Genomic DNA, 25,052 nt, shown 5'->3' with positions numbered 1-25,052 from the left:
GGCTGCAGGGGGGGGCCCTGCGCTCATCTCAACCCCCCCCCCCCAAGCAGCGCCTACAGCACTGCCCCACTGCAGGGCTGTGACCCACAGCGCCCCCCAACGTCGGGTTGGGGGGTGCCAACGCATGCGTGTGCAGTGTGTGCAGGGTGTTGGGGTGCTGTGTGCCCTGAGCGGGGGGGGGGGAGCAGTTTGCATGTGTTTGCCTTGGAGGGGCTCTGCTTGAGTTTGGGGGGGGGGGGGGATGTAAATCTGAGCCAGTTTGGGGGGGTCTAACACGTGCTAACAGCTGCCCAGCCCTGGCCTGCCCTATGGGGGGGGCCCTTACCCTGGGGTTGGGGTGCACAGGGCAGCCCCCCCGTTTCCCCCCGCTGTGTCCGTCTGTCTGTGAGCCTGTCTCTGTGTGTCCCCCCCCCAAGGGCACTGCCTTCTCCTGCGCCCGCCCTGGGGTGCCCTTTGTGTGTGTGTGTGTGCGTGTCCCCCCCAACCCGCACCAAGGTGGGGGTGTCCCCACCCCACATCCAGCCCTCACCGTGGGGCCGGGCTTGCGCCATTTATGGGGGTCGCTGCCTTACCCAGACCCCCCCCCCCAGCTTTGGAGGGATCGAGGAGGAGGGGGGGGGACACACGACACCCCACTCTGCCCATGTGTGCCTCAGTTTCCCCTTTGGGGGGGGGTCACACAGTGTCACTGCTGCCAAGTGCTTTGAGACCTTCCTGCCCTGGTGCTCGCCAGGCAGCGGGGTCCCCCCCCCCATGGGCACTGGATCCCCCCTATTTATGTCACTCCACAACCGTTATTTAAAAGACCCCAAAAAAGTGTATTTTATTTATTTATTCTGTTGGGGGGGGGGGGTTGGGGGGGGGGGGGGGGGGGGGGGGGGGGTAGGGTTGAGACCGGGCACAACTCAGCTCTGCAGTGCCCAGCCAAAGGGGAACGGCTGCGGATGGAGCTGGGACCCGCCCGGCTCCACGCTGGGGATAGGGGAGGGAACCCGAAGCCGCGGTGATGGGCGATGGCTCGGCCGGCTCCGGGCGGGCTATTTACAGGCAATAAATAGGGAGCCGCCGGCTCAGGGCTGCCGGCACCGCCACTCGCTCTTCTCCGGCCGGTACTCGAACGCCTTCCTGCGGAGGGAGATGGAGCACAAAGCGGTTAACACCGCGCTCCCGGCCCCGGTCCCCGCGTCCCCGGGAGCCCCGCACTCACTCTCGGACGGGCGCGCTCGCCCTGCACACGAGCCCTCGCTGGCAGGGGCAGAGTTGGTTGATGCTGAAGGCGAGACCCCCGGGGGGGACGTGGCAGCTCCGGCCCCGCTCCAGCCGCCGCTGACAAACGCTCTCGCCGTGCACCCGCGCACAGCACCCGTCGGCTCCGCACTCCTCGTCCCGCACGCACCGAGCTCCTGCGGGGATGGGGAACAGCGTCAAGGGAGGGGGAACCCGGCCCGGTCCTCGCGCTGGGGACACGGATGGAGCTGGACCAGTGGGTGCCCCCCTCCATCAAGGGGGATGCTGCGATGTCCCCCCAGTCCAAGCCCGGTCTCCGCACTGGGGACACGGATGGAGCTGGACCAGTGGGTGCCCCCCTCCATCAAGGGGGATGCTGCGATGTCCCCCCCAGTCCAAGCCCGGTCCCTGCACTGCGGACAGGGATGGAGCTGGACCAGTGGGTGCCCCCCCCCCCCACCATCAGCTCGCAGGGGTGATGCTATGATGTCCCCCCCGCCTCGTCCAAGCCAAATCCCCACACTGGGGACACGGATGGAGCTGGACCAGTGAGTGCCCCCCTCCATCAAGGGGGATGCTGCAATGTCCCCCCAGTCCAAGCCCGGTCTCTGCACGGATGGAGCGGACAGGGATGGAGCTGGACCAGTGGGTGTCCCCCCTCCATCAGCTCGCAGGGGTGATGCTGCGATGTCCCGTGTCCCCCCCGTCCCGTCCCCGTTAAATCCCGGTCCCCGCTCACCCTCCTGCCCGTCGGGCACGGGCTGTTGGCACTTCCCGAACATGCAGAGGAGGCCGCGGGCGCAGTGCGAGTCTCGGCGGCAGTACTGCCCCTCGGGCCGCTCGGGCAGGCACAGCCCGAAGTGCTCGTCGCAGAAGTGCCCGTGGGTGCAGGGGGTGGCCGGGCCGCAGGTTGATGCCTATGGGGGGGACACACACACAGGGCATCCTCATCCCTGCCTCCGGGACAAAAGCTGCTCGCGCATCTCGAATCAAAGCGGGGTGGTGGGGACAACGGGGACAATGGGGAGAGACGGGGGTTGGGGGGGGGGGGTGGGTGTCGGGGCACGTAAAAGTCGTGCTCCAGGTGAGGCTCGAACTCACAACCTCGGCATTGCTCCGCGTACTGCCCTATAAGTACCGCGCGCTGACCGATTGCGCCACTGGAGCGCCCGGCGCCGCCCGCCGCGCCCGCGCCCCCTGCCGGCCCCGCCGGTCCCGCCCCGGCTGGAAACGGGGCTCCCCCTTGGAGCAGGACCGGCTCCGGCCCCTGGACCCAGCCCCAGCTCCCGTCCCAGGGCAGACCCCGATCCTGCACCCATCTCTGCTCCCGTCCCAGGGCAGACCCCGATCCTGCACCCATCTCTGCTCCCATCCCAGGGCAAACCCCGATCCTGCACCCATCTCTGCTCCCATCCCAGGGCAGACCCCGATCCTGCACCCATCTCTGCTCCCATCCCAGGGCAGACCCCGATCCTGCACCCATCTCTGCTCCCATCCCAGGGCAGACCCCGATCCTGCACCCATCTCTGCTCCCATCCCAGGGCAGACCCCGATCCTGCACCCATCTCTGCTCCCATCCCAGGGCAGACCCCGATCCTGCACCCATCTCTGCTCCCATCCCAGGGCAGACCCCGATCCTGCACCCATCTCTGCTCCCATCCCAGGGCAGACCCCGATCCTGCACCCATCTCTGCTCCCATCCCAGGGCAGACCCCGATCCTGCACCCATCTCTGCTCCCATCCCAGGGCAAACCCCGATCCTGCACCCATCTCTGCTCCCATCTCAGGGCAAACACAGCTCCCGCACCCATCTCTGCTCCCACCCTGCCTTTAAACACAGCTCCTGCACCCATCTCTGCTCCCATCCCAGGGCAAACACAGCTCCCGCACCCATCTCTGCTCCCATCCCAGGGCAAACACAGCTCCCGCACCCATCTCTGCTCCCATCCCAGGGCAAACACAGCTCCTGCACCCATCTCTGCTCCCATCTCAGCCTTTAAACACAGCTCCCGCACCCATCTCTGCTCCCATCCCAGGGCAAACACAGCTCCCGCACCCATCTCTGCTCCCATCCCAGGGCAGACCCCGATCCTGCACCCATCTCTGCTCCCATCCCAGGGCAGACCCCGATCCCGCACCCATCTCTGCTCCCATGCCAGGGCAAACACAGCTCCCGCACCCATCTCTGCTCCCACCCTGCCTTTAAACACAGCTCCCGCACCCATCTCTGCTCCCATGCCAGGGCAAACACAGCTCCAGCACCCATCTCTGCTCCCACCCTGCCTTTAAACACAGCTCCCGCACCCATCTCTGCTCCCATCCCAGGGCAAACACAGCTCCCGCACCCATCTCTGCTCCCATCTCAGGGCAAACACAGCTCCCGCACCCATCTCTGCTCCCATCTCAGGGCAAACACAGCTCCCGCACCCATCTCTGCTCCCATCCCAGGGCAGACCCCGATCCTGCACCCATCTCTGCTCCCATCTCAGGGCAAACCCAGCTCCTGCACCCATCTCTGCTCCCATCCCAGGGCAAACACAGCTCCTGCACCCATCTCTGCTCCCACCCTGCCTTTAAACCCCGATCCTGCACCCATCTCTGCTCCCGTCCCAGGGCAGACCCCGATCCTGCACCCATCTCTGCTCCCACCCCAGGGGCAAAACCACCTCGTGCTCCTGGACCCACCTCTGCTCCCACCCTGGCTCTAAACCCAGCTCCCCCCCTGCCGCAGCCATACCCCGCTTCCTCCTGCCCCCTCCACCCCCCCCAGGACCCCCTCCCCGTGCGGCACCCATCGCACCGGGCACCCATCCCTCACCTCCTCGGCCTTGTCCCCGGGGCTGGCGCTCCTCCCCAGCGCGGCTTCCTCGGGGGGCTGATGGGGCAGCGAGTACATCCAGGCCCAGAGGTACCCGGAGGCCGCGGGCAGGAGCGAGGCGATGAGGATGAGGATGGCCGGGGACATCGGCATGGTGCTGGCGGTGGCGCTGGGTGCCCGGGCCGGGGGCACACGGGGTATTTGTAGCCCAGAGCCTATCATGAACCCTGCTGCTAAAACTGTTTGCCCACCTAATGGGGAAGGAGGAGGCAATCAGGGGTTAAGGGATTAACGTAATTGCAGCCTTCCCCTCGCTGCGGGCAACAGCCCCAAAGCAAACAGCCCCCTCGGTGCAGTCTGGCTCCGGCGCCGGGTGGGTGCAGCTTGGGGTGCCCCTGTGTGCGTCCCCCCCTCCATGGTTTAGGATGCTGGAATCGAGCAGCTCCACGCAACAGCAGCTTCGGGGTTTGTCCCCCCCCCATTTCATAGGGGGCAGTGGGAAGGAGGGAGGGGAAATCAGGGGGCAAACGCAAGGCACGCAGTTGGCATCTGAGCGGTGTTTGCTTTGTGCCCCCCCCCCAGCCATGCATGTCCCGTGTGCCCCCTCCCTGTGCACACACAACTGCCGGCGGGTGACGGGCTTTGCACCTTCCCTAATGGGTTCACTAACGAGGTGTTTGCGTGGCCGGGCCCTTATCACCCGGCTGAGCTGCGCTGGCGCTGGGCAAACCCGTTAATGGCCCCCCCCCCCGAGCACCCCAACAGTGTGGTCCCAAACAGGCGGGGGGGGGCACCCGCCGACCTCTCCAATACACTTTGAAGCGGGGAAGAGCAGCCCAGGGCTGGCTCCTGCAGCGATGCCATCGCTGCCCTGGTTTGTCCCCAGGGCAGGGGCACTGCAGGGATGTGGGGATGGAGATGACCCCCCCCCTTGGGCTTTGTTTCGTGCCTCAGTTTCCCCATGTAAAGAGGACGGGGGGAGGCCGATGGGGCACGGACGGGGCCGAGGGGACACCCCGGGCCGGGGGCTGGGGAACCACCGCGGCCTCTCGCACTGGGGGGGCCCCAAACCTCCTTTGTCCCCCGGATCGTGCCCCGGGCGCTGCCGCCGCTCGCTCTCTGTTTGTTCAGCGGCTCCGGCAGCAAATATTGACCCGGCTCCATGGGGCAATCGCTCCCCTCATCCGCCCCCCGCTGGCTGCTCCCCACAACGCTGCTGTCTCCGGCTCGAATTCCCCCCCCCCCCAGCCCCACGGAAGCCCCACATGGTGCCTCTGCCCCCCCCCCCAACCCCCGGGGGTCCCGCAGCCCCCCCCAAGTCCCTGCAGTGCACACACAGGCAGGCCCTGCGCTGGCTCCATCCTGCTCTGTGCTGATGGGGTTGGGGGGTGATGATGCCATGTCCCGTGTCCCCCGAACCGAACCGATGAGTCTGGGGGCTGCATCCTCCAACCCCTGCTGTGCAAATGGGAGGGTGTGTGTGTGTGTGTGTGCAGGTGAGACGGGGGGGGGGGCACGGGGGAGCCTGTGGGTCATGGGTGCTCAGTGGGGTGCACAAGGGGGTGTCCATGGGGCGGGGGTACACAATGGATGCAGCGGTGCTGCAGCGCGAGTGAGCGCGCAGTGATTGCGGCGGGGGTATAGCTCAGTGGTAGAGCATTTGACTGCAGATCAAGAGGTCCCCGGTTCAAATCCGGGTGCCCCCTTTTTTGCTATCTCGGGGCGCGGGAGGGGCTCATTTTCCCCGTCCCCTTTATTTGCTCCCCAGCACCCACCTCAACCAGGTGGGGGGGGGTCGCCTCCTGCTCCCCGCAGCCTCGGGTGACCCCAGCGGGGGGGTCGCTTCCCCTTGCAGGAGGACGGAGCCAATTCGACACCCCCCACACCCCCCCCCAGCAGCGCCGGCCCGAGGGGGGGCCCCGCCGCCCCCCAGCACCATGCGCTGGGGGGGCCTGATCCTGCTCTGCCTGCTCCGCGCGGCGCTGGGCGCAGGTAGGGGGCTGCGGAGGGGGCGAGGGACCCGAGGGGGGGTGCAGCGGTGGGGCTGGGGAGGGGGGGGGCTGTAGCCCCATTGGTGGGGACCCCCCACCCCCCCCTCGTGGCTGTGGGTGCAGATTTGGGGGGGGACAACACTGGAGCCTCTGTGGGGTCCCACTGAGCCCCCAGCATCGGCGAGGGCTGGGTCCCCCTCAGTGCTCCCATGGGGACCCCCCAGCACTGAGCACCCTTTCCCTTACCCGGGGGCTGCCGGCTGCCCCCCCCCTCCTTGCCTCAGTTTCCCCTCCCAGAGGAGCTGGGGATAGAACCCAGCCCCATGGGATGGCTCCGAGCTCCTCAGGCAGCAACGAGCTCCCTATGGGGAAAAGGGGGGGGACCCTGTCCCAGGGGTGATGGAGCAGCCCCCCCCGGTGTCCTGGCTCCATCGGGAGCAGCAGGGAAGTGCCATGGATCTCTGCAGGTCTGGTCCCAAATGGCTTGTTCACATCCATCCCCCCCCCAATTCCATGTTTTCCATCTACCTGGGGCTGGAGCCGGGCCGGGGGGGGACACAAAGGAGGTGTTTCTTTAGGACATGGATGCTCCGGGTCCGGAGACCCCATTGCAGCCCGGGTTTGGGGATGGGTGGCTCTGGACCACGGCCACTGGTGCTGGTGGTTGAAGCTGCATCTTCCGCAGCCCCAGCCCCTCGTGTGGGTGTGAATGAGCTGTGGGGTGTCCTTACACCACCCCCCCCCCCCCACGGCAGCTGTCCTCCCACGGCCATGGGTGTCCATCACCCATCCCTGCACCCATCCCTCACCCGGGGAGCCCTTCTCTTTGCCTCCATCATTGCAGCGATGGGGGGCTGAGACCCCCCCAAACTCGTGTCACCCAAGCAGAAGCTGCCTTGCTGTGGGGGGAGGGTGTTGATCCCATTGTGGGACCCTGATAACCCATCCCTGTGCCCCCCCCCTGTCCTCCAGGACACCCCCTTGGGAGCCCAGCGATGGGTGAAGGCCCAGGGAGCGAGGGGACCCACATCAGCCAGGACCTGGTGGGGGGCAGCTTGGCCATCGACACGCTGCCTGCCAATGAAACACGGATCGTGGTGAGTGCCCCCCCCCCCAGCGGGATCCACCCTTGGGAAGAGGGAATCTGGTCCCCCCCCAAGGCAGGATCCAGCCTGACCGCTGGGAGCTATTTCCAGGCTGGGCAGGGAGATGTTGGCTTGGATCTAATGCATGGGGCTGGATCCAGGAGGGTAATTAGAGCCCAGTGAGGAGGTGCCCTGGGCATCACCCCGAGCCCTGTGGTCATCCCTTCCCACCCCGAGGAGCTGGAGATGCTCCACTTGCCACATGTGCAGGGGGATGCTGCCATGGGGCTCGAGGGGTGCTGGAAGCTGATGGGTTTGGGATGCAGGAGCTTGCGCTGCTGCAGCGGCCCCTCCTGGGATATCAGCCCTGGCTCCCCCATCCCAGCCCTGCCTAATTACCCGCCCTCAATTAGCTCCTGGTTATTTGTGTCCCTTGAAACCGAGGGGATTTGCCTGGCGCTGATCCCGACGGGATGGGCTCATGGGATCGCAGGGTACCGGGCTCTGGATGCGCGGCGGAGGTTGGCTCCTCATGGACTTGTCCTGGTGCTTTTGCCACTCATGGATTCAATGGGATTGGTGCCTCCGTGGCCTGGGGTGGAGGGGAGAAAGGGCTGGGGCTGGTCCTGGAGCCCCAGCTCGGGAGCAGCAGGGATGGAGAGGGGCCAGAAACCAGCAAAGTCGCTGATGTGGAAGCGTTTAAAGGCAAAACCCAAGCAGCCCAAACCCAGCCACGGAGCCGGAGGGTGGGAGCGATGGCACTTGGGCTTCCCGGAGGAAAAGGCAGCAATTCCCTGCTGGGGCACTCGGAGCCTCTGCATCAGGGTCAGGGGCATTGCTGCATCTCACTGCGTCCGGCCCATGGAAGGAGGGTGCCAGCCCAGAGGGGTTTCCCAAAGTATTCCAGGTTTGGAATGTTGGCATGATGAAGGATGAAGGGGGATGTGCTACCGGGCATCCCCAAGTCCTGCCCAAAGCACTGCCCCACTCACTGGTGTGTCCAAAGCCTCTCCTCTCTCCATTCCTGCTGTATCCAAAGCAAGGTGATGGATGAGGACACCCAAGTGAGTCAGCTGCTCCGCAATCCCAGCCCTTGACTCTTTGGAATACATCGGGAAGGCCTGGGAGCAGGAAGGGGCTGTAATTGCTCTCTTGGGAATAACACAGGGCTTTACTGCCTCATTTTTACCCACTGAATCCTGGGCCGATGGGCCATTCCCTGCCTCTGGCACGGCCTCACATGGGGAATAGGTCCCTAGGGAGAGATGCTGGGGTCTGGCTGGGGATGTGCATCCTCCAGCAGGTCCCTGGCTGGTTGGAGATGGCTCTTGCTGCGTGCTCCATGCTCTGGTCTGCTTGGGAAGGGGGTCTGGGATCCTGGGAATAGCAAGGAGGGGTCTGACCGCTCACATGGAGCCGTGTCCCATCCCATGCTGCCGGGATGCAGCCCCGTGTCCCCATGCTCAGCCCCTCGCTCCCGCTCTGCTGCTCTCCCTTTCCTCTGGGTTTCCCCATCCTCACTTGTTGGCTTCACTTCCCGTATGTAATTCCCAGCCCTGGCTCGGGAGCAGGATGTTTTCATCCCAGCAAGGCTGCATCTGCTCCGCTGAGGTCTCTCTGAGTCACGGCTCCCTCCTGCCAACCGGCCCCTGCTCTCAGCTGTCCCATGGTGTTCTCTGCACCTTCTCCTACTGCTCAGAGCCCTTCGCAGGCTTCACACCGGGCTTTGGGTGCTGGTGGGTGGCTGAGATGGGGTCCCTGAGCCCTGCCTGGGGGTCTCCATGGAGCCAGCCGGGTACCACCGTTCCTTGTCGCTGCAGGAGGACAACCACAGCTACTACGTGTCGCGGGTCTACGGGCCGGGTGATGCTCGTCTGAGGGGGCTGTGGGTCGACTTGGCCGCGGCCAACAGGAGCCAAGTGAAGATCCACGGGATCCTCTCCAACATGCACCGACAGGCATCGGTGAGCCCCGACCCATCCCATTGCACCCCAGCCCACGTCCTGGGGGACGGGCTCTCACCCCATCTCCATCCCATAGAGAATCGTCCTCTCCTTCGACTTCCCTTTCTATGGCCACCTCCTGCGGCAGGTCACGATAGCGACGGGTGGTGAGTTGGGATGGGGTGGGGTCAATGGGATGGGGTGGGATGCGATGGGGTCAATGGGATGGGGTGGGATGTGATGAGGTGAATGGGATGGGGTGGGATGCGATGGGGTCATTGGGATGGGGGGGGATATGATGAGGTGAATGGGATGGGGTGGGATATGATGGGGTCAATGGGATGGGGTGGCATGCAATGGGGTCAATGGGATGGGGTGGGATGCAATGGGGTCAATGGGATGGGGTGGGATGTGATGAGGTGAATGGGATGGGGTGGGATGTGATGAGGTGAATGGGATGGGGTGGGATATGATGGGGTCAATGGGATGGGGTGGGATGCAATGGGGTCAATGGGATGGGGTGGCATGTAATGGGATCAATGGGATGGGGTGGGATGCAATGGGGTCAATGGAATGGGGTGAGATGTGATGGGGTCAATGGGATGGGGTGAGATGTGATGGGGTCAATGGAATGGGGTGGGATGCGATGGGGTCAGTGGAATGGGGTGGGATGCAATGGGGTCAATGGAATGGGGTGGGATGTGATGGGGTGCCTATGTTCCATTGTCATTCCCATAGTGCGAGGATGTGGCTCTGAGGCTGGCTCCAGCCTTACACAATCAATAGGGTTGGAAGGGACCACTGGAGATCATCCAGTCCAACCCTGAGCCCTCGAGAGCCCTTTGAGCTCTCTCCCTGCACCCCAAGTGTAACCCCAGCCCTGCTGCTGGTACCAGCGGCTGCGGGGATGCAGGGGAGATGCTGCGGGAGGCAGGGCAGGGAGATGGGGGTCAGAGGAGGGAAGGAAGGAGGGGACGGGAGCTCTTCACCCTCCTCTGCCCGCTCAGGCTTCATCTTCATGGGGGACGTCATCCACCGGATGCTCACGGCCACGCAGTACGTGGCTCCCCTCATGGCCAACTTCAACCCCAGCTTCTCCCGCAATTCCACCGTCCAGTACATGGATAACGGTGAGTCCGGCTCCGGCCACCCCAGCGCGCACCGGAGCGGCTGCCGGAGCATCCCGGCTTCCTGCTCCGTCCTCACGGAACGGGAGCAAGCAGAGGGGAAGGGGTTGATGCGCTCTGGTGTCTCCTGCAGGGACGGCGTTCGTGGTGCAGTGGGACAAGGTCTATCTTCAGGGGAAGGAGGAGATGGGGAGCTTCACCTTCCAGGCAGCGCTGCACAGCACCGGCAGGATCGTCTTTGGGTACAAGGAGGTGAGAGGTGCTTCTGCTGGGGAAGGCACAGCAGGAGGGGCCCTGTTGTAACCATCTACACACCGGGGCTGGGCATTCCCGGTGCCACCAAAGCACCAGAGACATCTGCAGCAGCACCGGGAGCAGGGTCCATCACGTCCATCACGTCCATCACATCCATCACGTCCATCACGTCCATCACGTCCATCACGTCCATCACGTCCATCACCCCCATCACCTCCATCACGTCCATCACGTTCATCACCTCCATCACGTCCATCATGTCCATCACGTTCCTCACCTCCATCACGTCCATCATGTCCATCACGTTCCTCACGTCCATCACGTCCATCACCTCCATCATGTCCATCACGTTCATCACCTCCATCACCTCCATCACGTCCATCACCTCCATCACGTCCATCACCTCCATCATGTCCATCATGTCCATCACGTTCCTCACGTCCATCACGTCCATCACGTCCATCACGTCCCTCACCTCCATCACGTCCATCACGTCCATCACATCCATCACCTCCATCACGTCCATCATGTTCATCACCTCCATCACCTCCATCACGTTCCTCACCTCCATCACGTTCCTCACGTCCATCACGTCCATCACCTCCATCACATCCATCACCTCCATCACGTCCATCACATCCATCACCTCCATCACGTCCATCATGTTCATCACCTCCATCACCTCCATCACGTTCCTCACCTCCATCACGTTCCTCACGTCCATCACGTCCATCACCCCCACCACCTCCATCACGTCCATCACCCCCATCACCTCCATCATGTCCTCTCTCCCTGGCTGCAGGTCCCCGTGCCGGTCCTGCAGATCAGTGCCACCCAGCACCCCGTGAAAGCTGGCCTCTCCGATGCCTTCATGGTCCTCAACCCATCTCCTGATGTGCCTGGTGGGTCGCTGGGCTGGGGAAACCGGGGAAGGTTGGGGCAGGGAAGCAGTGGATCCCGCAGGGATGCCACAGTTCCCCTGGGATCACAGCTGGGGAAGGAGAGATGGGATGTCCTCCCTTGGGGCACTTCAGGAGGATGCACTGCTTGGCTTCATGGTGCGGAGCAAGGAGTGTGAGGAGATGTGTGGGGCTCAGCTGCATGGACACCCCTCATGTCCTACATCCCCTGGTGCATCGCTCTTTGAAGTCCATTTCTCTTTGGGGTCCATTTCTCTTTGGGTCCATCTCTCTTTGGGGTCCATCTCTCTTTGGGGTCTATTTCTCTTTGGGTCCATCTCTCTTTGGGGTCCATCTCTCTTTGGGGTCCATTTCTCTTTGGGTCCATTTCTCTTTGGGGTCCATTTCTCTTTGGGTCCATCTCTCTTTGGGGTCCATCTCTCTTTGGGTCCATTTCTCTTTGGGTCCATTTCTCTTTGGGTCCATCTCTCTTTAGGTCCATCTCTCTTTGGGTCCATTTCTCTTTGGAGTCCATCAGTATTTGGGTCCATTTCTCTTTGGAGTCCATCAGTATTTGGGTCCATTTCTCTTTGGAGTCCATCAGTATTTGGGTCCATCTCTCTCTGGATCCATCTCTCCATGGCCAAGACCACCATGGCCCATGAGCACTGTCAGCTTTAGCCAGGTGCTGCAGGCAAGAGGGCTTCATGCGCGTGCTTATTCCACACGTGAGCTGCAGGCATGGGCTGAGCTCCCCAAAAAGGCTCTTCCAGCCCCAGCCTCCTGCTGCTGTCGCTTTCCCCTGCTATTTATGGAGCTCCACGTGCTCCTCATTCGTCACCCCCTTACAACAGTGAACCTCAGCCGGGATGGATGTGCCTCCATCCCCGTGGCTTGTGGTACCTCCTGCCTGCCCTAAGGGGTGAGGGGAGAAGAAGTGCAAGAACTGGGGTCAAAACCAGCTCCTGAGGTGAAGAAACGAGGCTTGAAGGGAAGGAGAGGAGGGGCCAATGCTCTGTCCTGCTCATCCCTTGGGCTCTTTTCATTCCCCTCCCATGGAAGCGTGATGCCAGAGCAGCATCTTGGCTGGTGTCACCACGTGAATCCAGATCAGGGAGAAGAGGAACGTGGGAGACCCTTCCAGGCCCGGGATGGTGGGGAAAGAGAAGGAAACGGGGAAGGAGGAGGCCGTGGGGAAGCGGCTGCAGCAGGGGTTGGTTCACAGCCCCATGAGTCACTGAGGAGAAATGTGTTTGTTTAGAGCGATGCTGGCCTGGACCACGGCCACCTCTGCTCAGGGACAGGGGCACAGCGAGCTCCAAGCTCCTCCCAGCAAACAGGGATGGGGAGCTCTGTGTCCCGACATCCCTCTGCCCCGCAGCGCATCCTGCATCGCTCCCTGGTTGGAAATGCCCCTGCTCATTGCAGACGGGATGGAGGATGAAGGTCACTTCCAACCCAAACTGTTCCGTGATTCCCTGCAGCCTCCATGCACTCTCCTCTCCCACAGGAACAACCCCAAGACCTGGGGCCACCTTTGCCTTCCAACTGGGAGGCGGCAGCAGCGGGGGACCCCCCTTTGCAGGATGGAGAAGGGTGCTGAGGGGGGTTCGTGCCCCATCTATAGCCGAGGCTCCGTGTTTCAGAGTCCCGCCGCCGGACCATCTACGAGTACCACCGCGTGGAGCTGGACACCAGCAAGATCAGCAACCTGTCAGCCGTGGAGTTCACCCCCCTGCCCAGTGAGTCAGGCACGCTTGGGGACCGCAGCGATGGGGCAACGGGACCCTAAGAACACTTGGGGACCGCAGTGATGGGGCAATGGGGCCCTGGGGATGCTTGGGGACCGCAGCGATGGGGCAACGGGACCCTAAGAACACTTGGGGACCGCAGTGATGGGGCAACGGGACCCTAGGAATGCTTGGGGACCGCAGTGATGGGGCAGTGGGGCCCTGGGGATGCTTGGGTACCACAGTGATGGGGCAACGGGGCCCTGGGGATGCTTGGGTACCACAGTGATGAGGCAACGGGACCCTAGGAACACTTGGGGACCGCAGTGATGGGGCAATGGGGCCCTGGGAACACTTGGGTACCACAGTGATGGGGCAACGGGGCCCTGGGGATGCTTGGGGACCGCAGCGATGGGGCAACGGGGCCCTGGGGATGCTTGGGGACCACAATGATGGGGCAACGGGACCCTGGGGATGCTTGGGGACCTCAGCGATGGGGCAACGGGGCCCTGGGGATGCTTGGGGACCGCAGCGATGGGGCAACGGGACCCTAGGAACACTTGGGGACCGCAGTGATGGGGCAACGGGACCCTATGAACGCTTGGGGACCGCAGTGATGGGGCAGTGGGGCCCTGGGGATGCTTGGGTACCACAGTGATGGGGCAACGGGACCCTAGGAACACTTGGGGACCGCAGTGATGGGGCAATGGGGCCCTAGGAACACTTGGGGACCGCAGTGATGGGGCAGTGGAGCCCTGGGGATGCTTGGGGACCGCAGCGATGGGGCAATGGGACCCTAGGAACACTTGGGGACCGCAGTGATGGGGCAATGGGGCCCTAGGAACACTTGGGTACCGCAGTGATGGGGCAATGGGGCCCTGGGAACACTTGGGGACCGCAGCGATGGGGCAACGGGGCCCTGGGGATGCTTGGGGACCGCAGCGATGGGGCAAGGGGGCCCTGGGGATGCTTGGGTACCACAGTGATGGGGCAACGGGGCCCTGGGGATGCTTGGGGACCACAATGATGGGGCAACGGGGCCCTGGGGATGCTTGGGGACCACAATGATGGGGCAACGGGGCCCTGGGGATGCTTGGGGACCGCAGCGATGGGGCAAGGGGGCCCTGGGAACACTTGGGGACCGCAGCGATGGGACGATGCAGCTGGGGTGGTGCCCTGAAGGGTGTTCTCCTCCTATGGTTTCACCATCAGCTACAGCAGCCTCCTGTGTGGAGCCAAGGGCAGGAGGAGGCAGGTTCAGTGGGTACCGGGGTTGTGTGGCTGTCACCCACCAAGCGATGGCTGGGAGCTATGGAGGGAGGGTGAGCATCAACCAGGGTCCCCCACTTGTCCTGAAGGTCTCTGAGTGGCTGTCACTGAACAGAGAATGGTTTGGGCTGGAAAGGACCTTAAAATCATTCAGTTCCAACCCCTGCCATCTCGTGCCTACAGCCCTGTTTGGGTTGATCTCCATATCCCATGTGTGTGCCAGGCTGCCTGCTCCGGAGCCACGATGGGAGCCTGGGATGCAGCAAAGCCCAGCGGGCACGGGAAAAGCTGGGAAAGGAGGGGTCTGCAGGCAGTTTCCCTTCCCTACTGCTCAGCACTCCCCACTAAGCGATGAGAGCCGTGGTGCCAAGCACCATGGTCCCAGGCCACGCTCCATGCCGCTGCCAGCACCATACCTCATGTGGGGTTGATGGCTCTTGCTGCTCACCAATGGATCCCCTTTCACCCTAGGCCTTTAGTTCCTTCTTCCCTGCTCTTCCCAGCTGCCCATCCTGCAGACCTCCTTCCCTTTGCTCCACAAGCTGCAGCTCATCCCGCTGGACACCGGTTCACTTCAGGTCTGCCTATGAGCAGTTCTGGATGCCTCCACACACAGATGGAATATCTCGGGATGCAGCCCCATTTTTAGTGCTGGGATCCAAGGACACGTGCGAGTCGTCACGAAGCCCATGGATACAGAGCAGGGAGGGAACGTGTCCAGAGATCCCAGGGTTATGGATGGGAACGGCCTCCCTAGGGCATTGGGTGACTGTCAGCAGCAGCAGGGTCACCGCAGAGCACATCATAAATAAGCACCCAGCAATAACCCTATTTCTTCTCCTTAAACCCTGCTCTTTCGTCTTCCCCAGCAGGCAGGGATGCTGAGAGCAGCATCTCCAGAGGAGCCACAGGACTGGGGGGAGCTGGAGGCCTCTTCTTCTCCTGGGGGCTTCATGGTTAGGTTCATTCAGGGCAGGAGGGCAGGTGTGGGGCATGGAAACCATCAGTTTCTGTGGCTTTTTGTGACAGACCACCTTTTCCAGCCAGGGTTGGACTCTCCAAGCAGGTCAGCCTCTGCAGATGGAAGTATTCTTGCAGAGCTACATACTATGGACACAGCAACAGAGGGTTAAACTGTCTGTATCGCTCCCTTCCTTCTGCTCAACACCCTGTGTGCAATAGAAGTGCTGTAAGTCCCAGATGTGATTTACCTCCCAGCTAAACAGGATGGGAAGAGGTTTGCAGATGGACTGGGAACTCATCCTGCTAGAGAGGTGTCTGCAGGCCCATAGCAGAGAGGCTGGGTTAGAGACTCACCTGCTGATGCTTTGGGTCTGCCCACAGCAGCAGCACACAGTGGATGCTCCTGTGCAGATTCTGCTGGGTCACTGGATGGTGCCCGTGCAGATGCTGCTGGGTCACTGGATGGTGCCCGTGCAGATGCTGCTGGGTCACTGGATGGTGCCCGTGCAGATACTGCTGGGTCACTGGATGGTGCCCGTGCAGATGCTGCTGGGTCACTGGATGGTGCCCGTGCAGATGCTGCTGGGTCACTGGATGGTGCCCGTGCAGATGCTGCTGGGTCACTGGATGGTGCCCGTGCAGATGCTGCTGGTTCACTGGATGGTGCCCGTGCAGATGCTGCTGGGTCACTGGATGGTGCCCGTGCAGATGCTGCTGGGTCACTGGATGGTGCCCGTGCTGATGCTGCTGGGTCACTGGATGGTGACCGTGCAGATGCTGCTGGGTCACTGGATGGTGCCCGTGCAGATGCTGCTGGGTCACTGGATGGTGCCCGTGCTGATGCTGCTGGGTCACTGGATGGTGCCCGTGCAGATGCTGCTGGGTCACTGGATGGTGCCCGTGCTGATGCTGCTGGGTCACTGTGTCTCCTCTCTCTTTTACAGCCTGTCTCCAGCATCAGAGCTGTGAAATGTGCGTGAGCTCGGAGCTGACCTTCAACTGCAGCTGGTGCCACGTCCTGCAGAGGTACCAGCGATGGGTTTCCTCCCCACCTCTTCTCTTGCTCACGTTCCTATAGCTGGGAGTGCAAGCACAGCTCCGGGTTTGGCTCATGGGCTTTTATTACTCTTTTCCTTTCTCTGGTGCTTTCTGGGGCTGCTCTCAGGCTCACAGCCCTGGTGATGCTGTGAGCTGGTCTCCAGTTACAAGCCATTGAAAGGAGACATTTCCCAACCCTGGGGCTTTCGGTCCTGCCGTCCCAGTGCAGCAGCTGGAACAAGCTGGGACCAGAAGCAAGATTCACATTTCTGATGTGAATCAGCAAGTTTAAATGCGAGGAAACTTGTCCTGCTTTAGGCTGTGATTTGAGCCTGAAGTGCAGGGCAGGGAGGCTGGGATGCGCTCCAGCCTCAGGTAGGTCACAGAGAGGGGGATGCTTCCCGTGTTCTCCCTGTTGGGGATGAGACATAGCAAGGGGAGGGCTATTGCTGCTGGTTTAGGGGTGCACAGAGGATGCAGGGATGAGGCTGGCCCTGCCATGCAGCATCCCTGCTCCGTGCTCTTCTTCAGCGTGATGGGGAGCAGGAGTTTAATGAGATTCTGCTGAAATCTGTATTTGGAGCTCGTGGCAGGGGAGGGGACCCAGTAACACAGATCCTCACAGGCGGCACAGGATCAACCAGGGAGGCTCAGAGGCTGGGCCCCTTCCCCAGCCGCCTCCTGCAAGGGCAGCGTGGTTCAGTGTGGTTCCCCCCTGCTGTAGCCCTTCGGATCAGAGAAGGGGATGCTCTTGCAGCTGAGATGTGTGAAAGCAGATGTGGCTTTTGTAGCAAAACCAAACCTGGGGTTGGTCAGTGGCTCAGTCTGGGTCTTGTTTGGGCCAAAACCTCAGGGTTCCAGAGCTTTGCTATCCTGCTTATTCCAAAGTCATGGTGTTTGCAAACCCCAGCTTCCAAAACCGAAGTCACTGTTGCTCATGTTTCATAGAATCCCAGCCTGGTTTGGGTTGGAAGGGACCTTAAAGCTCCTCCAGCTCCAACCCCTGCCACGGGCAGGGACCCCTTCCACTGGAGCAGCTTGCTCCAAGCCCCTGTGTCCAACCTGGCCTTGAGCACTGCCAGGGATGGGGCAGCCACAGCTTCTCTGGGCACCCTGTGCCAGCGCCTCAGCACCCTCACAGGGAAGAGCTTCTGCCTAAGAGCTCATCTCAGTCTCCCCTCGGGCAGGTTAAAGCCATTCCCCTTGGCCTGTCCCTACAGGCCCTTGTCCAAAGCCCCTCTCCAGATGCTTGCCTGTGCTGGCTAAAGGCCACGCTTCCCACAGCCGTAACTGCGTGTTGGCAGCTCCATCCCGAGGAGCTGAGGTTACACACGGCCAGGACACATGGCGAGCTGGAGCAAGCCTGCTGCTCTCTTGCTGGCTTTCAACCAGGTTGGCTTTGCAAAGCCAACATGATCTTTCCCAAGGGAATGGGTCGGGTGGCTTCCAGGGAGTGAATGCAGTGATTTAACCCCAGCGTTAACCCCGTACCTCACCTCTGGACAGTGGGGTTTGTGCTTTTGCTTTTGCTGAGCCCATAACTCTCACCGGAACAGCACCTTAAGCAAAGATCCCAGCGACTCAGCAGGACCTGGAGTGGGGTTTTTGTGGTTTCTCCTCCTTTTCCTGCTTGGTCGTTGGGTAAATCAGTGCTTGCATGAGTTCTGAACCCCTGATTCACGGCTTGGTGTCCCCAGAGACCTCCCAAAGGTCAGAGTGCTCCTCCATTCCCTCTCTTTCTGTAGGGATTTCTCGAGCTGGTGTTTTCCTGAGCTCATTTATAATTCCTTTAATGTGTTTTTCCTGTGCAGATGGTGCTGGAAAAACCCCACAAAACCCTCGTGGAGATCACGGCAGGGTCCAGGGAATGGAAAGTCCAAGTCAGGCCATATATTTTTCCCAGTTCTCTGCTTCTCTGTTCCCCTTGGAGAAGCGGTGCTGACCCTTTTCCTCCTCCGTGAAGAGGAACATTGGGGTCCTTCCAGCACAGCTGTATTAGGAGATACAACATCCCCATGTCAACCTGTATCTCCTCTTTCCAGCCCTCTGTTATTTGTCTGAACACCCATCAGGGCAGCATTTGGGACTCTTGGGCGGCTTGGGAATCCCTACCAGTGCCCCCCCAGCAGGCAAAGGAGCTTTAGCATTGCCATGTCCCTCGAATTCCTCTGGCCCAGGTTAATTCTGCTCTTGCCCACAGATGTTCCAGTGGCTTTGACCGATACCGTGAGGAGTGGCTCTCCTATGGCTGCGGGCAGAAGGTGAGGCTGGGGCAAGAGTCACTTTTAGGTCCTCTGCTAGGAGGATGATGCTGATCTGCAGCAAAACCAATGGCCACATCCCCTAAAAGTCACACTCGGCTCCACTTAACCCACACCTGGAATAGGCTGAGCATCCCTTTAGATACCCCTTTCCCGTTAGAGCAGGACCGCCGATCCACTTGGGTGTCTGTATGGGAATGGGTAAAAGCTGGTCCATCTCACACAGGGTTTGCTTTGCTGCTGTCTTGCTTCCCTGGTGCTGGGTATTCAGCAGAGGTGCAGAGACCTCCTTAAGTTACCAAGTGGTGCAGTCGGAGTGCTCTGGGATGTGTTTTTCTTCACCTTCTGAAGCATGACTCTTACTCACTCTCGAGCATGAAGGAATTAATCCTTGTGACTTTCTTTGCTCTCCAATTATCTCCACGCTGGATGAACCAGTTTCTTTGTCTCGGAAAGATCAGCTCTAAGGAAACATCTGGTTCTGCTTTGGGTTGCTTTTCTTTCTTTCTCCTCCCTCTGAAAACCCAGCTTTGTTTCCTCTTAACCGAGAGGCTTGAGTGAGGGGAAAGGGGGTCACAGGACCTATGTAAGGTCACCCAGTGATGCAAGAAGGTCAGACCTTGGCCTGCTTAACTGGTTCCCAACCTTTTCCTCCTCTAACCCCTAGGTCAGCCCCCTCCATACTTCTGGACCACATCCTCTGCTTCCACTCCAGTGTTGGAAGCCCTCTTGCTCGGTAGTCCCAAGCCTGGGAAGCGGAGTCCGGTGCCCACTGATGCTCCTGCTGGAGGAGAGCAAGGGCAAAATGGCTCCTGTCTGTTTCCTTCCCAGGCTGAGGAGAAGACCTGTGAGGATTTAGCAGCCAGTGAGCACTACTCAGCACCTCCCGAGAGCTCTTCCTCCCCGCTGGATGAGGACATCACCACCTCCACGTCCTCGCTCTTCATTGACAGCCTCACTACAGAAGGTAGGGACCAGCGCGTGGGTACCGCCTCCCTGATGCTTACCCCACTCCAAAGCCCATTCTTATCCGGTTAAATCCAAGAACAAGCAGGTTTTGAAGCACAAGGGTTGGGGAGAGTACAGGAGGCAATGGGAAGGAAAAGGTGAGAGGGGTGACGTGGCAAAGGAGGAGAGGAAACCCATCCGTGGGGAGAGTCTTGCAGTTGTATTGCAGCCGGTTTGGGTGTTCGAGAAGGTCCACAAGCAGCTGGTACCTGGTGGGGAGAACCCCAGCATCATAGCAGGGGTTAATACAGTATATAGGGCTCCTGCTTTTAATGTGCTTGGTCTTAGCTGGTGGCTCAGGGCTGCCAGGACAATCAGAGTGGCAATAACACAGGGTTGTGATTGCCCTCTGCTTGGGAATGGTGTTGATTCCAGCGCAGGAAAGCTCCACACAAGGCCCTGAGTGTCCCTCGAGACACCCATGGTCTAAAGCTTGATAATCCTATTAAGACAGGGCTGGCTCCTCGGATCCTAGCGGCAGGTATCACTTCCATTTGCCTGCTTAATAGTCCCTAAAGCAAACTGCTAATTAGACTGAATAGAAAGGAGCACTCCTAATTGTCCTTCAGCAATGGGAAGGAGCTGGGTGGGTGAACGGAGCCCGTGCTGACAGAGCTGACTTTGAAAGGAGCAATTAAAGGGAAGGGGGGAACACGACACCAGGGCTGAGATGATTTCCCAACTCATCGCCGGTTCTTGGAAGAAGAACAAGAGGCTTTTCTGGGACAGAGCCAGGCATGGAGCTCATTTGTGCTCTTGGAAGCAAACACTCATCCAGCTGCATCAGGCAGCGAGCTTCATCTGGAGAAGCACCGCCAAGGAAGCAGAGAGGACGAGGATGGAGCCACCCCCTGCATCCTCCTCCCCATCTCGCTGGAGCCGCTCATGGGGGTGTTTGTGGATGGGCCATGTGTCAGCGTGGAAGCCAAGCAGTGAGATTCCAGCTGGACACGTGAGGGTGCTGATGTGGAGCCCGTCAAGATGCTAAGCCTTGTGTGACATATCCCAGTTCTTCCAGAATGAGATTGAAAATGGGATTGGATTTTGGGCCTCCACGGAAGACATCTATAATGTAACACCATCCCCTTGATTTACTCGGGCTGTATGGGCACCATGACTGAGAACTTGCTATAAAGAAGCCTTAATTTTCCTGTGAGGGTGCTGAGGCGCTGGCACAGGCTGCCCAGAGAAGCTGTGGCTGCCCCATCCCTGGCAGTGTTCAAGGCCAGGTTGGACACAGGGGCTTGGAGCAAGCTGCTCCAGTGGAAGGGGTCCCTGCCCGTGGCAGGGGTTGGAGCTGGAGGAGCTTTAAGGTCCCTTCCAACCCAAACCAGGCCGGGATCCTGTATTAGCAACTCATTGCTGCAAACACCATAGTGGGAGCGGGTGGGAAGCTGCAGAACGTCCTCGGTGCCTCCTAACTTTATTTGCCTGTGTTTTGTTCTTTCAGATGACACGAAGCTCACTCAGTACGCAGGCAGTGAAGGTAAGGCCTTCATCCTCCCCCTGCCTGCTCCCAGGCATTCCAAGTGAAATCAAATCCACCGGGTGGAAAGGGTGGGCAGCTGGAGCGGAGAGGATGGAGTCAAGATAAGGCTCCTCTTGTCCTTACCCTGATTAGTACCATGGCAGAGAGTGGAAAGTGAGAGTCAGGCCAAATCTCTTTTACCCTGCTGCTGTTTGTCTGCTTCTCCCGCTTAGCCCTGCTGTGCAAACGAAGATGATGAGTTTTCTCTTTCCACGTAATTCCCTTTCCCTGCAGTTTTTGCACAGACAAAGTCCCTTTTCCTTTTGAATTTCCTCAGCTGTGCCAAAGAGCAGCGTAAAGTCCAAATATGAAGTGTTCTTCAGCCCAGCTCTGCCTTTTTCATCCCTGTTCCAATGAATCCTTTCTCACTCAAAGTCTGCTCATCGGCCCCAAGGGCAGGGAACCAAACTGTTGCCTTAAGGCTCTGACTAATTCCAGAGTATGGGAAGGATCTGAGCCCTCTTCACCCGATGTCAGGTTTGCAAGCACTGTGGTCTGTGCAAACCCCGAGCCCATTCCGCTCACCTGGAAGCAGCTCAGGGAAGTTAAACTGGGCGCAGGATGGGCTCCTTTGCAGGCACAGGGCCCTTGGAATGTTTCAGCTTCCCAGTTGCAGCCAAACTGCTCCCCAAATGGTGGCAATGGCACTGTTCAGAAGTGCCACCTCCATCCTCTTTTGTATATTCATAGCTGAGGACCGAGGGCAAGGGAGGCACAGCTCAGCATATGGCTAATGGCTTTCCAGCAGAGTGAGCAGCCAATCTATAAAGCATACAGATTGGAGATGGGGTTCTGCATGGTGCTGGTTTAATCTGCCTTCAAACCAACCCCCCTGTATCCTCTGGAAGGGATGCTGGAGCCCGGACAGCCCTTTGGTGCCTCCTCCCCTCTCGTTGAGCCAGGCAGGAGCCGGTTGAGGTGCTCAGTCTTACGTGCAGAGCTCTGAAAGCTCTTCCCTTGCTTTTCCCTTCCTTTTTCCCCGAGGTCCCGGCACAGTTCCAGACTGAAGTGACCCCTTTCTTGCAGGGCTGGGAAGCAGCCTTCCTTCCAAGCAAGCCAGCGCCCCGATCCACACTGGCACCATCGTGGGGATCGTCCTGGCCGTGCTGCTCATCGCAGTCATCATCCTCGCTGGCATTTACATCAACAGCCACCCCACGTCCACTGCTGCCCTCTTCTTCATTGAGGTGAGTGCAGAACCTGATCCCTCGCCCGGTTCCCTCTGCTATCACCCCAAATCCCAACCTTCTACAGGAGAGCAAAGAGGAGCGTTGATGGAGTCCAGACTGGGTTTCTTTTCGTGGTCCTACAGTCAGAGCTAATCTCCCAACCTCCAGCTGATGATGTTTTAAACTTAGGCTCTCCCCTCCCACACGGTGTTATTTTGCTCCCTTTCACATGCTCTCTTTCACACATTGCCTTTTCTTTTCCCCCATGTGACGTTCCCCTCTTCCACCTGCTTGCAGGAGCCGTCGACACGCAGTCGGAGGGCTCGCTTGGAGCCACGACATGCTTGAGCTCGCTGCCTTTTGAGTCACCCAGCTGGATTCTGGGGACTAAAATTGTCAGGTTTTACTGCTAGGTGGCACGCCATCAGCTACTGTGTAAGTGGTGGTGTGAAGGCTCTAAAGAGAAGGTTTTAATTCACACAATGATGGGGGTCCAACCGTCTCCATCTGCTGTTTAAAGCCAGAAGACCGCTTGCTGCAGGATCCCAAGGCAGGCAGAAGTGGGCTGAATCCTGGCGTAGGAGCTGCTGAGGAGGGAGTGAGCAACACTGAACCCTCAGCCTTTCCTTATCGCTCCCTGGCTTTTTCCTTGAGCACTTGGCTTTGCTCCATGTGCCCTGTTTGCAAGGGAATTGAGCTACGTGGCCTCTACCAGTCTAGCAGCACTTGGCAGTGTTGGATGCATTCACCTGCACCCGGCTGGGATGGGGCAATGCAGTTGTCCCTGCTCTGCTGATAGAGGACACACAAAGCTGGCTTGTGTGGGGTGGCCGTGCTCGGCTGCCACCCCGGGCACAGCGCATCCTTGTTCTGAGGCTGATGTGAGGTTTCACTTCAAGCTTCCATTTCCTGCCCCATTTTAACCTTAGCAGTGGGTCAGCTCAGCGAGATGGATGTGTTGGGATGAACGGGGTTAAGCACGAAGGTATTTGTTAGCATTTATTACTTCCACAAAGACTGTTCTTGTTTCAGGACCAAGACTCCAACTTCCCTGCGGGCTTGGCATGAAGGGCTCTGCCATAGCTTCTGATGGCTCTTTGTTTCTGTCCCCAGCGAAGGCCACATCACTGGCCTGCCATGAAGTTCCGAAATCACAGCAACCACGCAACGTACTCCGAGGTGGAACCAGCCAGCCAGGAGAAGGAGGGCTTTGTGGAAGCAGAACAGTGCTGAGCGTTTCTTCCCCCCCCCTGCACCTCAAACCTCCCATGTCTCAAGTGTTGGAGTCTTCTGTTATCCTATTGCAAAGTCTTTCCCCTCTTGGAAAAGAAAGAGCGAGTAGAGGCAAAAAAAGACCCAATGGAGCATTTGAAGAGTGAGGCGGGGTGATGTGGGGCTGGATTTACCTGGATTCCTCCCGGGATAGCAGAGCCTGCAGGGATGGCAGTTGGCTGTGGACATTGGACTGGCTGTAGCCCTGGATGCAGGGTGGAAAGAAGTGCACTCAGCTCTTCAGCTCACAGTGGGGTTTATGGTTTGTGGCTGGGTTTTTCCCCGCTGTGTTGGCTGACCTCTTCCCTCCTCCACTGGGAGCCTTACAGGGGCAGCAAAGGGGGGAAGAAATCTTGTTATGGGCAAAACATGAGGTTGCCTCAAGCAGGAAGCTCTTGGAGACAGCAAACCCAATGCTTTTTGCTGCCTGCACTCAGGAAAGCTGGGCTGATTCGCTCGTCTCCATGGAGAGGCTGGGGAGGTGCTGGTGGTGGCCCAGGAGAGGTTAAAGCTGGCTCCCAGGGCTCACCAACCCTCTCCCATCTCCATCCCTTTCTCCTCTCTCCTATCTCCATCCTTGTCTCTTCTCTTCCATCTCCATCCCTGTCTCTTCTCTTCCATCTCCATCCCTGTCTCTTCTCCCCCATCTCCATCTCTTTCTCCTCTCTCCCATCTCCATCCCTTTCTCCTCTCTCCCATCTCCATCCCTTTCTCCTCTCTCCCATCTCCATCCCTTTCTCCTCTCTCCCCTCTCCATCCCTTTCTCCTCTCTCCCCTCTCCATCCCATTCTCCTCTCTCCCATCTCCATCCCTTTCTCTTCTCTCCCCACTCTATCCCTTTCTCTTCTCTCCACTCTCCATCCCTTTCTCTTCTCTCCCATCTCCATCCCTTCCTCCTCTCCCCCCTCCTTTTGTGGCAGGCAACATTTAGCTTTGTCTTTGCAGCTGAGAAGCCTGCAGCCTTCAACTCCCTGCCTTCCCCTCCTTTCAAAGCAACAGCTTCTACCCCTTGCCTGGGAGAAAGGGAAACCTGCTCTGTCTTAACAGCAAAACCCTGCAGAGGACTCCCCTTCAGGATGTTTGTGAGCCAATGGCTCTGAAGCACTTTTTTGGCATCTCATTAGTTTGCTATATCCCTAATGATAACCCTTGCCCTAAAGCAGACAGTGTGATTGCAGACAGCTTGGATTCCTTCAGAACACACCCTGGTGCTGTGGCCACTAATCCGGCAGGAACAGAGTGGGATGTGGTGGAGGAGGATGGGGACAGCGCACGAGTGAAACAGAGTCCTCCCACAGGCTCAGTCCTGCAGGGAATCCAAACGCCTCCGTGGGCATGGCACATAAATAAGGAGTGAAGGCACACGCTGGTGGCTTCACCCCATCGAATATCCTGGGTTCAGAGCCTTCTGGAGGCAGTGGATTGCTTCTACTGGTTTATTTTGCCTGCCATAGGTCCCTGGTCTGGAT

At 59.8% G+C, this 25,052-nt stretch overlaps 2 protein-coding genes and 2 non-coding genes across 4 annotated transcripts; 2 read left to right on the top strand and 2 right to left on the bottom strand.

The window, feature by feature from the left end:
* Positions 1-1,016: 1,016 nt before the first annotated feature.
* Positions 1,017-2,184, bottom strand: LOC130611958 (dickkopf-related protein 1-like). The gene is made up of 3 exons (XM_057433224.1): positions 1,967-2,184; positions 1,208-1,403; positions 1,017-1,125 (listed from the first exon to the last, which is right to left on the bottom strand). Exons 1-3 carry the CDS (start codon positions 2,007-2,009, stop codon positions 1,071-1,073), a joined length of 294 nt encoding a protein of 97 aa, XP_057289207.1. The 5' UTR covers positions 2,010-2,184; the 3' UTR covers positions 1,017-1,070.
* A 119-nt stretch (positions 2,185-2,303) lies between these two features.
* On the bottom strand, positions 2,304-2,394 carry TRNAI-UAU (transfer RNA isoleucine (anticodon UAU)). The gene is given in 2 exon segments: positions 2,304-2,339; positions 2,357-2,394. It is a non-coding gene; the product is annotated as a tRNA-Ile (tRNA).
* Positions 2,395-5,679: 3,285 nt separating this feature from the next.
* On the top strand, positions 5,680-5,751 carry TRNAC-GCA (transfer RNA cysteine (anticodon GCA)). The gene has a single exon. It is a non-coding gene; the product is annotated as a tRNA-Cys (tRNA).
* A 182-nt stretch (positions 5,752-5,933) lies between these two features.
* Positions 5,934-23,749, top strand: PLXDC1 (plexin domain containing 1). Its single transcript, XM_057433233.1, has 14 exons — positions 5,934-6,037; positions 7,009-7,133; positions 8,942-9,085; positions 9,162-9,231; positions 10,072-10,194; positions 10,325-10,443; positions 11,249-11,348; positions 12,992-13,087; positions 16,252-16,333; positions 18,546-18,606; positions 19,438-19,573; positions 21,065-21,100; positions 22,169-22,329; positions 23,425-23,749. Exons 1-14 carry the CDS (start codon positions 5,983-5,985, stop codon positions 23,542-23,544), a joined length of 1,428 nt encoding a protein of 475 aa, XP_057289216.1. The 5' UTR covers positions 5,934-5,982; the 3' UTR covers positions 23,545-23,749.
* The last annotated feature ends 1,303 nt before the right edge of the window (positions 23,750-25,052 follow it).

Source organism: Pezoporus wallicus, unplaced genomic scaffold, assembly GCF_028554395.1.
Source record: "Pezoporus wallicus isolate ANWC-B61680 ecotype Strahan unplaced genomic scaffold, APGP_CSIRO_Pwel_v1 contig_10813, whole genome shotgun sequence".
Lineage (NCBI taxonomy): Eukaryota > Metazoa > Chordata > Aves > Psittaciformes > Psittacidae > Pezoporus > Pezoporus wallicus.
Note: the sequence above shows the minus strand (reverse complement) of the source record. Positions and strands in the feature narration are given on the sequence as shown.

Coding starts and splice junctions, on each gene's coding strand:
- LOC130611958 (XM_057433224.1), bottom strand. CDS start 2,009: ATGTTCGGGAAGTGCCAACAGCCCGTGCCCGACGGGCAGGAGG. Junction 1,404..1,966: donor CGTGCCCGACGGGCAGGAGG/GTGAGCGGGGAC, acceptor CCATCCCCGCAG/GAGCTCGGTGCGTGCGGGAC. Junction 1,126..1,207: donor GCGAGCGCGCCCGTCCGAGA/GTGAGTGCGGGG, acceptor CTCCCTCCGCAG/GAAGGCGTTCGAGTACCGGC.
- PLXDC1 (XM_057433233.1), top strand. CDS start 5,983: ATGCGCTGGGGGGGCCTGATCCTGCTCTGCCTGCTCCGCGCGGCGCTG. Junction 9,232..10,071: donor GGTCACGATAGCGACGGGTG/GTGAGTTGGGAT, acceptor CTGCCCGCTCAG/GCTTCATCTTCATGGGGGAC. Junction 16,334..18,545: donor TGGTGCCACGTCCTGCAGAG/GTACCAGCGATG, acceptor TCTTGCCCACAG/ATGTTCCAGTGGCTTTGACC.